The following is a 14,743-nucleotide window of genomic DNA, read 5'->3' as shown; positions in this document are numbered from 1 at the left end:
TACTTACATAGTCATGGTGTAAAATTTCATTTTTGTAATTTATAATACATATATAGTATAGATGAAGATTCACATTTTAAAAAGTTCCTTGATACTTCAATAATTATGACATTTTACTGGGTCTTATGGCCAAAGATTTTTGAGAATGGTTGCGCTAAGTTCCTTTATGTCATTATTTGATATGAATTTAGGCTTACCCTGACAAAGTATCGCATGATCTTGCTCTGGAAATCTCCAGGAGGTAGCAATAAATATAATAAAACCTCACACAAATCCCTTAGGAATCCTAAAAACAGAAAAAGTAGCTATAATGACATTAGAAAATCTAGAGTCTCTATTCTTAATTTTTAAAAACATTTTTAAGATGGTTCATTTTCATAACAGCTTCCTTCTTTGCTACTTACATATGTGTTCACTAAATTGCCTTCACTGTTCTCCAATATGACCGTGCATTAATCAAAGTTCTTATCAGTTTGAACCAGTCTTATTAATCATGAGAAATTTTAATGACAAAATTATTTTTCTCTAAAACTGTTTTAAGGGCACAATGTACTTTTCACTTCTATTATGTATTAATTACCCTTGCATACTTAGAAGTTATTTGTGCATGTAAAGATAACCTAGTAATTATTGCAGGAAAACAGCACTTCTACAATTTCAGTATGTAAAAACAATGTAGCCATTCACTCTTCTAGTATACTGGTTTAAGGAAGCTCACTTCACATGCATACTTCATACCACGGCAAGTGCTTGTTACTTAACTACTCTTCACACAATTTTTATGAACTGGCAGTGAAAACTGAACTTAATAACAAGTATAAACAGGAAAAAAATAGAAAAAATGGGGAAGAATAAAATAATAGTAAAGGCGAGAAAAGTTTAGCATATTCTCAAAACTGAAGAAAATCACTTCCAGAACTACCAATTCTTCCTTATTGTTGTTCCCACATGGAAATTTCCTGGGAAACAATTCAAAAGCTAATCCCATTGGTAAAAATACATGCCATAGAAACACCTAATCATGAGACTAAACTGAAATTAAAAAAAAAAAAAAAAACAAACCTCTACCAAAATTTGTCTAACTTCTCATCAAGAGGAAATTTTATTTGATCAAGAAACACTTATTCTAGTATCTAGTCAAATAAATAAAACAGCATATAACAATCTAAACATTTTATTTGAAATTAATTAGAAATGATTTTAGGGTAACAGGTATACTCTCAGTGTAGAGATATTAAATTGAAATTCACTATTGTTCTTAAAATGTAAGTTTTCAGTTATTTAAAGATAACCTTCAGGATAGGAAAGGAATGCAAAAGCTACTTGAAAGGATTACAATAAAATAGTGTTTTCTATATAAAGCTATCCTGTGCAAGAAAAATGCCACCTTAGACTTGCTCTGCCACCTTGTCTCTATGCTGTGACTGGACTCAAATAGGTTATAATAAAAGTAAAACCTTCTTCATCTTTGGGAGAAGTGCACACTAGATCCCGGCAAACATCCTTCTCCATTTCAACTTCAACTTCAAAAAAGGTTTCTACCAGATCCTCTGCTGTACCTAGAACAACAAGAAATAACTGAGAATGCACAAAGAAATAAGAGATTTTTAAATCCTGACTTTCAAATGAAATAAAGTCAGTACCTTTTACTTGATCATCTTTCTCTGTTACTCTCTGTTGGGCCTTTCTGAATACTCGTAGGTGAGTGCCAAAATCATCTACAATGCGTGTAGTAAAATAAGGCTGCCAGTCTATTTCTTTTGACCTTGTAGAAAAAAAAAAACAATAAATCATTATACAAGTGCTTTACAAAAACTTACATCTATTTTAATGAAGGTAGGTGTCAGATCCCCTGGAGCTAGAGTTACAGCAGTTGCAAGCCACTAGTCATGGGTGTCAAGAAGCAAACTCTGGTCCTTTGCAAGAGCCAAAGGTGCTCAGAACCACAGAGCATCCCTTAAGCCTCTCATGTTGAGATTTTGTTCCTTAATTACTTTTCTATCTCAGAGTTTATGACATAAGATTCTTAAATACATCAGCTCTTATTTCACTTTGTCTTCTGACAACATATTTTAATTAATGTCCAAAGGCATAAAAATTCAATTTAAATTCTTAAAATTAGCAAATACAGTAAAATGGTTTTAGTTACATATGAAATAAGCCTCCCCATAGATACATCACATAATTTCTCAACTCAGATATAAAAACACCTGAGAGATTCAGAATGTCTACTTGCTTAAGAGTGTTTCATACATTTCTTGGTTTTTTCTGAATCCATTCTAAATTTTCCACCCATTCTTTTAGTTACACAACCTATCTTCTGAAACTAAATGTATATGGTAACTTACTTCTTTCTGTATATACCAGCACTTAAAACTATAGCCTCTAAATAACAAGATACAGAGAACTGCTTAGCTTAAAGATGATGGTCAGCATAGCATGTACAAAACTGCTTAAAAATACAAAAAATGTTGAATATTGATCCTATAAAATTATCTAGTACAATATTTCAACAGCAACACACCTCAGGAAACATTTTAGTAACAAGTCATAAAATAAAAATAGCATATAACTCTGATAAAACTTCCAGGGTCACACCTAAGGCAAAGAGAAGTAAGATATGCTCATGAAGATGTTGGTCAATGAGAGACCCCAGGCCAATGGGACCAGGAAAGAACACAAACTCACTGTGACCACTGACAACTCACATGAAAGGAACAACGCATGTGGTGTTTACTTGATGGCTGGCACTGTGTTTCTTCTCAGTTAGAGACTTTGCATTCTAGCAAATAAACCAGTTTTAATAAGACGAGGAACTGATTAAAGAGATGGATAAGTGGCAAAGACAAGATGAGCATTCTGCCTTAACTATGGATATCAAACTATCGCCAAGCAGGCTGGCAGTCCTGTCAGTAGGTAGCACACAAGTAAATGTCCATAAAACTCAAATCAAAACAGACCGCTAAGTGGAAACACTGACAAGCAGTGATGACATTGAAAAAAGTATGGATTATTTTCCAAAACAGATCTTGTCTATTAATTATAAAGGCATATTTATAGTTTGATAAACAAACCTTATCTAGTAACTGTAAAAGCACAGTTACACTTTGACTTATATGAGAAGTCAAAGAGAAATTAAACATAACAGTGTTCCAATCTTTAGAAGCTGCGAAAGAATCAACGGTCTCAAAATACAAACACATGGTTTTTTTGTTTTTTTTTTTTTCCTTTTGGTTTTTCGAGACAGGGTTTCTCTGTGTAGCCCTGGCTGTCCTGGAACTCACTCTGTAGACCAGGCTGGCCTTGAACTCAGAAATCTGCCTGCCTCTGCCTCCCAAGTGCTGGAATTAAAGGCATGCACCACCATGCCCGGCTATAAACACATGTTTAAGCATACAAATTAATCTGACAGCAATATTATGACTCAATATAAAATACAAAATAAAAACGTAAACCATCCCCTATGCCTTATTAAAAAATAAAAATAAAAAAATAAAACAGCAACAACAACAACAACAACAACAACAACAACCCAGTCCATCATGTTGACACGCACACGCACTGAAAGCAAACAGCAGCTGAAGGGTCTCAAATCAGAGGTGAGTCTAGGAATTCGCACCGAACCTGAGACCTGCGTTGGCTACACAGTGATACTCTGGTTTTAAGAAGCATTTAAGCCACAGTTTCTGTGAGCAACTTTCAGTTTTCTAATGTACAGTGTACTTACTACAGGCCATTAGGTAAAAGGTTCCATCTAAAAAGTTTGGAAGAAACATATTATACTATTTCATTTTTGTTTTTTGTTGTAGGATAATGCCATTCATTACTGAATTTTTCAAATGACACAAAACTTGCCAAAATTAAAAGGCATTTTTAAACCCATCTCAATTCATTAGAACATCTGACATTTAAATAAAAATCATCAAATAATGCTATTAATATAGACAATTCAATGCTAACCTAGATTTCTATTTCTCAAAATAGAAATAAAAGGGTAAACAACAGTACACTCCCTCTATTTTGACTTTCTTACAATTATATGCAAATCTAAAAGAAATGTGAACTCCAAAGAAATTCCTACACTAAGAACAACAACCACATTATTGTTTTTTATTTATATTAGAATACACTAAAAGTGTTTAATATCTGTCTCAACAAAAGCAGAAAAGTTAAATAATGCGGTACTTTATAAAATGATGCATGATAAATATGTAAGGAATGAATGAGATGATTATGAATAGAAACCATTCAACTACACATTCTCAACACAGCTTCTAAGGAGACTCTTAATATCAACCACTCTAAAGTTACAACCAATGGCCACGTCTCTTTGTTCACATTATTTACAATACTACTCCCAATGATACCTACTGTAGTAAAAGCATGCGGGTTATTGCACAAGGAGTTTGACAACTAATACTTCCATCTTGTCATTACTTCTGAGGTAATACTCCTTAAATTTAAGAGCATATATTACCGAAAAAGTAAAAAGGGAAAATAATATACCCTAACCTAAAGAAACAAGTACATATACACCCAGTAAAATGGCAAAATGGCTGCAAAAATAAGAAAATTACCTACCCTTGAAACAGGGTGACGGTATTTTTCTTTAGCACGAGGCCAAAGCATTACAGATTATTTTGTTCAAGTGTAAGATCTGTGTGCCCTCCTCTCTGTGTCTAGTCTAACCGACTTACTCTTCAGCACTTCGCTGTTTCTAGGTCTCCCACACCTAACTTTTTAAATACAGATATACAAAAAAAAATAATGCAAAATGAAAGCTTAGCAAGCTCTACAACACACACACCTTATTGTCATGGTCATGCATAACTATTCTCTCCAATCTTGTATACCTAAGTCCTTGCTAGCCTTCTTCATCAGTTCTCCTCCCTGTCAGCTCTGCAATTCTCAAGCTTAAATGGACTAATTCTTCAAATGTGTCGAGGTGCCACTGAACAAGCAAGCCCCTCTCCAATCTCCACATATCTCCTTTTGCTCTCCCATGTTTACTTCAAAAGTCCAATTTCAGCTTCCCACAGAGCTATCTAAAATGGCAATCCTTATATGGTACGCTCCATTGACTCTTATCCACACCACTACTGCCTCAAATTAGGCCAGGTTCTCTAGTTACATGTTCTGCTATCACCACACTTCACACTTCTTACTGTACAACTCATAATTAGGTATTTTCATTGTTAAAACAACAAAATAAAAATCTCAGGAAAGCAAATTTTCTTTTAATGTCTCTCTACTTTCTTTACAGTTGTACCCCTCAGTGCCTAAGTAACATGCTCAGCATTGGTCCAAAATGCAAGATTTACTGATCGCTCTCTCAGAGCCAAAACACTGTTAATAGGTGTCTGAAGAAGGGGCACATGTAACACATGAATACTTGCCTCTTTCTTCTTGGAGGTTTAAACAGCATATATCCTGAAAAGCTTTTTGTTCCCAAACTACATGCCCTTAAAAGGCAATGAATGTCACTAATCTGTGGGCTGAGATTGCAATGATCACTTTACTTGTTCCATCAACTCTAGGCAGTGAGTAGCTCCTTACTAGCAACATAACACACCACAACTAATTATTTCTAGAAAGCTATTAGGCTGACACATATATCCTTTATGAAAACTCATCAGTTCATTAGCTATGAAATTATGCATAACAGAGAATATCCCAGAATGTATCTTCTACACTGAGAATTCCAGAATGTATCTTCTACAGTGAGAGTTCTACACTGGATTCCAACATGTGTGGATGCCCAAGTTCTGGGTTTTCCAAAGGACTTGGATCTCCACAATGAGCACAGTCATTAGATGAACACATGCAGAGCAGCAGCACCCTTTTTTTTTCCATTTTTTTTATTTGATATTTTCTTTATTTACATTTCAAATGCTATCCCGAAAGTTCCCCATACCCTCCCCCCACCCCTGTTCCCCTAACCAACCACTCCCATTTCTTGGCCCTGGCCTTCCCCTGTGTTGGGTCATATAAAGTTTGCAAAACCAAGGGGCCTCTCTTCCCAATGATGGCCGATTAGGCCATCTTAGCAGCACCCTTTTAAGGACTGATATGAAGAACAAGAGTGGAAAGCCTTTGTCATGTTCTAATAAAAGCAATAAATGAAACCGTAAGTAAAAATATATCTGTCAAGGTACATGGTAGGAAGTATAAAAAAACTGAACATAGGATGTTAATCATTTCAATAAACATGAGTCTTACTAAAATTTACTTGTGAAGTAAAACACTAAGTCTCAACAAATATATTCACAAATGGAAATTCAATAAGAATACATTTTTTGAACATTCAACATTCTATCAGATACAAGGCAAAATAATGCATAGTAGTTTCAAGAACACTTCCCAAACAATAGTGGAAGCAAATGAATTTCCTTTCAAAGAGGGTCAAGTGTGGTGGTGCACTCCTGCTGCACCAGCATGTGGGAGGTAAAGACAAGGGGCTCAAAGGTCAGCCACATCCTCAACTACACAGGAGGTGGAAACCACCCTGCCATCAAGTGGCCTGGTAGAAAAAAGCACCTTCTGCAAAGATGAGACTTGAGTTCAATTTGTGTAACACACACACACACACACACACACACACACACACACACACACAGAGAAGCACTCTCATACATTAAAGAAAAATGCAACCTAAATGAGACATCTGTCTCTCACCCTCTTGCTCCAAAGCTTGGGGATCATCAAAGAGGGAGCAGAACAATCATAAGAAGAAGGGGAAGGTCTGCAACAACAGTATCTGACAGGCATGACAAAGCAGCAGCACATAAGGACCCGAGCCACAGAACTGCACACACAGGACCTGTACCAAGCCAAACACAATTTTGTTTTTTGTTTTTTGTTTTTGTTTTTTTTGTTGTTTTTTGTTTGTTTGTTTGTTTTGGGGGGGTCGAGACAGGGTTTCTCTGTGTAGCCCTGGCTGTCCTGGAACTCACTTTGTAGACCAGGCTGGCCTCGAACTCAGAAATCCGCCTGCCTCTGCCTCCGAAGTGCTGGGATTAACACAATTTTGTTTTTAATTTTACAAGAAAATAGTCATCTTGGGTATCTTTATTACTAATTATTATATTTTATTGCTTATCTATGGCTATAAAGCAAAATACACACTTTATAAAATGCCATTTTTTTCTAAAATTTCTGTAATTAACTATACTTAGCCATAAACCGAAAGTCCAAAAAAAAAAAAAAAATCACTGCTAGTAGTTGCTGTACTTATAATGTCACTGTCATATATATTAACAAACGTAGGTAAAATCATACAGCATATATACTACATTGATATATTTCATATATACTTAATGTTTCTTAAAAGACTTAATAGCAGAGCTGAAGAGATATCTCAGCAGTTCAGAGCACTGACTGCTCTTTTGGAGGACCAGAGTTCAATTCCTAACACCTACACAGCAGCTCCCAGTGGTCTGGAATCCCAGTTTTAAGTGGACTTGACACTGTCTTTTAGCCTTGCTGGGCACAAAGCACATGGTCCATATACATAAATGCAAGCAAAATACCCATAAACATTACGACAATAATTTTTTTAAAAATGTAAATGGTAACAAAGGTGTCTATTGATAAGTAAACTTCCTTTCTAATGAGACATATAAAAAGTATTTTTACTGAATGCCCTTCACCTTTTTCACAGTCAGGCAATTTTACAAGAAGACTACAAAGACTAAGAGAAGTACAAATGAGCATGAGTGTTAACTACCCAAATGGAGACAGACTTACTAGGTCTACCTGGCTATTCTGCTATACTGGAACTTGCTAGGTAGACCAGACTGGCCTTGAACTCACAGAAATCCCGCTGCCTCTGCCTCCTGAGTACTAAGATTAAAGATGTGCACTACCATGTCCCATGGGAAAGTATGGCCAATATAAAGTACGAGTAACCTTATTTTAGAACAGAGCAAGGGTATGCCTAGACATCTTCTTAGTGTTGATATACAATGGCTAAAAGCATACAAGAGGATACTCAATGTTAGCTTTCAGAGAAATGTAAAGCAAAACCAAACTGAAATGCTACCTCACTCCTACAAATGTTATCTCACTCCTACTAGGTAGCTATAATCAAAAATGATACAACTGTCAAAAAGAGAGAAAAATATTGTTTCACATACTACTAATAAAAAACACTTTATTTGCATTTGCTCAAGATATTAAATATAACTGAGGTATTAAATATGTTTTAGATTTATGCTCGAGAAATGAAAATATTAAATATATTTTAGATTTATGCACAAGAGAAATGAAAATAATTATTCATATGAATAATGTGATCATTATATTCCTAATAAGTCTACTTTTCTACTTATCTTTTAGTTAAAAATTCCCTTTCATTTGGAAGTTGTTTTCCTGTTGTACAGTATGACATATATGAATTTTTTCTATATAAGTGCAACTTACCTAGTAGCAAACTGAATGAGCGCATTTTGAAGAGTTTGCCTAATTTCAAGAAGAAATGACTCATCATCGCTTAATGTATAATACCAGTACTGGACATAATCCCTCAAGGAAAACTGGATAACCTACAGCAAAACATTAAGGAAAAACAAGTTTTTAGGATTTAAAAACTAACAGCAGCAAAACAAACAAAAACTAAAACTTCTATTCTTCTTCTATACATCTTAAATTGTGATAATAAATTCCTATCATCACTATAAAAACTTCATATTAAAAGCCACTGTTAAAAAAATGTTCTGAAACCCCAACTCATTCACTTCTAATTTTTAAGCAAATTAAAACATCATCTAAGGCTACCTACATTCAGACAGAGAGTTTGAAAACATTTTGGAGTTTGGAAAATGTTTGGAAAACATTTTCAGTCCTGTAATACTCAGAAGAGTTCAACGCAGTTCAACTGGATGAGATGTAGATAACGCTACCAGGCATTAATAGAAACAAACGTTTTGCAGATGTCCTCATAAGATCCACTGTAATCAAATTATATAATCAAAAATATCTGTGAAGAGATATCAATTATCTAATTCTAATTAACATTTTCAACCAAGTAAGAGATAGCAATTTTAAGGAATAAAAATAACTCAAAAGTCTAATTTACCTAACCAATTGGATTGTTCAATAAGACTAACACATTCATATTTTAAATTGTAAAATTAAGAATATTAGATGACGGCAAACTTTTTCTAATCTAGAGCTAAACCATAATAGCTATCTCATTTAAATAAACCACCTCATTAGAGGTACCTAGTAAGCAGAATTTTTAAAATTCAAAAAAGGCATTATTATATAATTTCAGGACATTGCTTAAATACTAAGCGGTGTACCTTAGCATTTGCAAAAGAAACAAACATCAAATACAATAGATGGAATTGAAATACCACATACTGAAACTCACTTGCTGGAGAGGCTCATCAATTATATTGGCACCCGTCAATCTTCTGTCAATCTTTATAGTCCTGGCTTCGCGTTTCATTTCTTCTAAGCACTTAAGGGAAATCGTGATCCGTTACTGAATATCTCCTTGATTTCAGATCTCTCCAATTTGCTTCAAATTGATTTGTTACGAATACTTTCTCGTATTTTCCAGTCATTAAATAATTTAATAAAATAAATATAAGCCAAATTTGATTATTTGGGGCAAAAAATTAGATATGGGGGGGCGAAGCTATTAATTTTTATGTTACATTAGCAAAGGTGATTTAAAACAAAAAGGTGTGGAAACAGAAAAGAATGGTAATTGCCATTGTTCAACCAAACCTTTAAACTATGCAATTAATATTTATGATCTGTCAATTTACTGTCTTTACTGATACTCTAAGTGTTCCTTCCTTTTCTAGCTACCAAGAGCATACAATCAAACAATACTTTATTTTAAAGTATATTTTAATTAGAGACCATTTTAAACAAGGAAGACATAGTTCTCTCCTTTTTAGCAGTCATCAGAACGATTATTATGTTGGGAACAGGGAAAAATGAACTAGGAGTTTCTTAAATAAATCTAAGGATCAATATATAGTCATACACCAAATAACACTTCAGTAACTATGAGCCAAGCAGCTGAGAAATTCCTGTCACCAGTGAAGAAGCAAAAGGAAACTACAGATGACATGAAAATGAAATACACACACACACACACACACACACACACAAACGCGCGCGCCAAGATTATAACCTAAGATTTAGCATAAGTTTTATAGACTTCTACAAGCTCCCTTAAAAAAAAAAAAAAAAAAATCTTGAAAGCTGCATATGTAGCAGAAGATGACCTAGTAGGCCATCATTGGGAAGAGAGGCCCCTAGGCTATGCAAACTTTATATGCCCCAGGGCCAAGAAGTGGGAGTGGGTGGGTAGGGGAGAGGGGTTGTGAGGGTATAGGAAACTTTCAGGATAGCATTTGAAATGTAAATAAAGAAAATATCTAATAAAAAAACAAAAACAAAACAAAAAACTTGAAAGCAAAAACCCTAACATTTAAATGGTTTTATTACACCACTTTTCTTGCTTGCTTGCTTGTTTGCTTGCTTGCTTTGTTTTTTGTTTTGTTTTGTTTGTTTTTGGGATAGGGTCTCGCTAGATAATCTTGCCTAGCCTAGAATTCACCATGTAGATCAAACTATGTTCAAACACAAAGATCCACCTGCTTGTGCCTCCCAAAAGCTGAGATTAAAGGCAATTAAAGAAGTGTCCCATCACAAAAAGGTTAGACCACAATTTCTTTGCTTCTTTTCAGTTTAGATAATTTCAATATTTATTACTGCACTAGGGTGGCCAGAGTATTTAGTATAGAAACATACTAAGCAGTGTATTGTCTAGACCAAAATTACATACCTTAGGTAGGCAATAGGCTATATCATTTAGATTTGCTTCTGCACATTCTATGATACTCATACTAATAAAATCCCTTAATAATGTACTGCTTAGAATGCAAACCTATTGTTCAAGAATGCACAACTATATTTAAAACACATTTTTAAGTATAATATGAACCAATAAGGATTTTTTCCATAGACTGTATTTACAAATCACACATTTAAATAACAAATCAAAACTTATAAACTTGATTATAAAAACATAACTATCTTGACTTTATCACCATGTAAAATCTTAATTCTTGAAATGTTTCCTATTCTTTGTTATGCACCTTCTAAATGAATGAAAACTATACACAGCTAAGAAAGAAAAGGCCGAATTCCTTAGAGTTTTTATGAACAAAAATCAAAGGATATGTAGTGATAAAAGTTCTAAAGGAACAGAAAACAAAAAGTTCAAGTAATTAAGAAAGTTTTAAGTATTACATCTAGCTGTACAACTCCTCATCTATGGAAAGTTAAGTCAATATTCAGAGGTAGGTGCACAGCCATGTTTACTGCATCACTACCCACAAGATCCAAGACAAAGTCACCCCAAAGATAAGTAAGTCAGTACAGTACAGGCGTGCAAGGAAGCATTACTGTGCCATAACGAAGAAGGGAATCAGGCCACTTGCAGAAAGATGGATATATCTTGAAGACAATGTATTAAGCAAAATAAGCCAGACAACAAAGACAGCGGTCTCACGGCTTCTCTCACACCTAGACAGCAGCAGGCAACCCAAAAGTACAGAGGGGAGTGATGATAAAGGTGGGACTGGGCAGGAGGGAAAGGCGAGACAGCAAGTCAAAGGGTGAATGTGATCAAAGCATGTTTATATAGAAATTTTATACTGAACACACTAATGTGTATAGTTAATATGCACTAATAATTACAATAAACAGGATGAAGAAAAGTTTTTAAAATGTATAAATGAAACATAAGCCGATAAATATAAAACAGAATGGAGTGCGATTCTTTCATTTCTATAATATAATCTAATACTGTACATTACTTATTCATCTACATTTTAGTATTAATGTGACTGCAAGGTTAAATTATTGGCAAACCATTTGCCTCTACACATAAAATGAGACCCAAATCACACAAAACTTGAAGGTATAGCACTATGAAATTCATGTACCCACAGAGCTCAATATCTACTTCATTTATAAAACCTGATTAGCATTATTCAGAATGATAGCTTAACTGCAAACTATGCTTTTCAAACCAATTAAACAAAAATTGTACATTTTCTGTGATTCCTATTCAATTTATTTCACTCAAAACAATCATTGGCATTCTTTAAATTATATAAATGAGTTTGATATTAAGACGGGAAAACAAATTAAGCTAACAAATTTTATTTTTTCTTCACATTTGCATTCCCATTTGTTTACATAAAATACTAAGAAAGTTTTCAAGATGATGTTTAAGATCTCAATAAGACCAAGCAGCTCCCATGTACACACATTTGTGAATAACAGCCTTGCTTGGCCATCAGATGGTTACACTGATGGATCGCTGCAAAGAAGTGTACTGTGGGCTTCACATTCCTTTGCACGACCTACCTTAGGAACCCCAGATGATGTTGGAGGAAGAAATGAGTGTTCACACTGTTCTAGGTATTTTTCTGAGTTAGTTTTCCCATACAGAAGAGTAACCACTAAACCCCTAAGGGGGAAAAAAAGTAGGTATAGATTAAAAATCAAAGTAGTTCCATACTTTATCATAATCATTACTAAATATACTTCTTGGGTTTTATGGTTTAGTATTTCTTAAAACTTAAGTCTTGAAATTTCGAAAATCAAGATTGACAGATTTTTGTTAGGCTCTGAAACTTAGAACAGCTGGAAGTATTCAGTGAATTACAAAGTGTCTTTCAAAGTTTTACTCAAATAACTTTTATTTTTAAAACCTTCAGTTCCAAGAATAATGGAGTACACCTTTAATCCCAGCACTGAGAAAAGAGAAGGGCAAGCAGATCTCTATGCATTGGAGGCCAGTAGGGAAAGGTAAAAGACCAAAAGTCAAAAGACCAAAACCAAAGTAAAACAAGGGGGAAAGGGGGGAAGGTCAACACAGAAAGAGGGAGGAAAGGTAAAATAACACTGATGATGTCTAAGAAAGTCATAGGCATCATATTATTATTATTTATTTGTCTAAAATTACATATAATACATATAAGCATCTCTGTGTGGTGTGTTTGTCTTCAGAATTTTCGATACGTATTGCCCGTAGATGATATGCCCTATGTATCAGTTCAATTTGATTATTAGGAGCACTTAGAAATAAAGTAATTATTTAAACTTGTGCTCTTAAGATCATGACTGCTAAAACGCTAATCTTAGCCTATGATACAACAGTAAGAAAGCCAATTCAAAGAACACTTGCAATTATAAACTAGTTAATTCTTTTAGCTGATGCTTAAGTACAACAAGAAGCTACAATTGGCTAGAGCGTAGCTGAAGCACTAAGGGTTTGACTCACAATCAAAATCTAGGAGCTACAAATTATTAAATTATCCATCTAGCTGGGCAGAGTGGTACATGCCTATAATCCCAAGCACTTGGGAGGCAAGTTCAAGGCCAGCCTGATTTAAAAGCAAATTCCAGGATAGCCAAGGTTACACAGAGAAACCCTGTCTTGGGGGGGCGGGGGAAGGATAGGTAAATGAATAAACAAATACCCACACAATAAAACAGCAAATGTCCTGAAATAATACTGACATTACCCCATGATTTGACAACAATCACCCATGTGCTTCCCCTATCAAAGTGTTTTTCTTAAGATTATAAATAAATGATTAGCTTTAACTGTAAGGAAAAAGTGTCTATATCATCATCATTTTAGATGAATACACTACACAACACTTTAAAACTTCAAGTTCTTTTATCAAAGAGCCATATGGGTTGTTCACGGGAAAACCTATTCCTTTCAAATGTGCACTTTAAGTAAATAGCAATACATATTTAAAATTTTAAGGAAAAGCAAAGCCAAACTAGGAAATGACTTTGAATTTATAAAATATCATCACTTGACTCTAAAAATATCTATTTTTTTACTTAAATTTACAATACATTGAATGATACAAAGTTTTACTGAAGGGGCAGTCAGCCAGCATAATCAAGGTCAAGAAAAGAGAAGATACAATTCAGAAAACGATGACCTTGGTGGCCATAAGGAAGCGTTCTGAGAACATCTCTTCAACTGGGTTTTAGGGGAAACAAAAGACCCTTACTATGTCAGGGAGTCCCAATGGGTCAGTGGACTAGTACAGAACCACACTAATTCACAGTACAGCAGTAGTTTGGAATTTCACACTCCATCCTACAACTATAAACATTACTTAAAGAGGTTTTACTAACTTCACCACATCTTCCAATCATCTATCTTTATCTAAAAACCTTTATAGAATTCTAAGTAACCAAACCATTTTTGGAAATTATTCCTTGATAAATTAGCAAAGTCAGGAAAAAGTCAATAAACTTGTAGTAACTCTGTAGAGAGTACATTCCATTTATCAAATTCTGTGTGTAATTTACTGTTAAGAAATCCTTCTCAAGTGGGGCAGTGGTGGCACATTCATTTAATGCTAGCATTCCAGAGGCAGAGAAGGTAGATATCTGAGTTCAAGGCCAGCCTGTTTGAGTTCCAGGACATGCAGGGCTACAAAGAAACCCTGTTTCAGAAGGGGGAGGGGGGAGAGAGAAGTGAGAGAGGAGGGAGAGGGGAGAGGGGAGGGAGGAATAGGGGAGAGAGGAGGGAGAGTGGAGAGGGAAAGGGGAAGGAGGAAGAAAGGGAGATGGGAAAGGGGAGGGAAAAAGAGAGGGAGAGGGGAGAGAGGAGGAAGAGGGTAGAGGAAGATGAAAGAAGGGAGGGAGGGAAAGGGGAAAGGGGAAAGGGGAGAGAGAG

At 34.8% G+C, this 14,743-nt stretch overlaps 1 protein-coding gene across 2 annotated transcripts in view; it reads right to left on the bottom strand.

Moving 5' to 3' along the window:
• The window catches only part of Snx13 (sorting nexin 13), a 95,764-nt gene that overhangs the window by 44,755 nt on the left and 36,266 nt on the right, over positions 1 to 14,743 (bottom strand). For both annotated transcript variants that reach the window (XM_021201650.2, XM_021201651.1), the window contains exons 3-8: positions 12,400 to 12,502; positions 9,374 to 9,463; positions 8,422 to 8,543; positions 1,644 to 1,765; positions 1,458 to 1,559; positions 198 to 286 (exon numbers count right to left, since the gene is read on the bottom strand). In XM_021201650.2, the coding sequence (XP_021057309.1) occupies positions 198 to 286; positions 1,458 to 1,559; positions 1,644 to 1,765; positions 8,422 to 8,543; positions 9,374 to 9,463; positions 12,400 to 12,502 (628 nt within the window). The remainder of the gene's footprint in view (positions 1 to 197; positions 287 to 1,457; positions 1,560 to 1,643; positions 1,766 to 8,421; positions 8,544 to 9,373; positions 9,464 to 12,399; positions 12,503 to 14,743) is intronic.

Source organism: Mus pahari, chromosome 7 (assembly GCF_900095145.1).
Source record: "Mus pahari chromosome 7, PAHARI_EIJ_v1.1, whole genome shotgun sequence".
In the NCBI taxonomy this organism is placed as follows: domain Eukaryota; kingdom Metazoa; phylum Chordata; class Mammalia; order Rodentia; family Muridae; genus Mus; species Mus pahari.
Note: the sequence above shows the minus strand (reverse complement) of the source record. Positions and strands in the feature narration are given on the sequence as shown.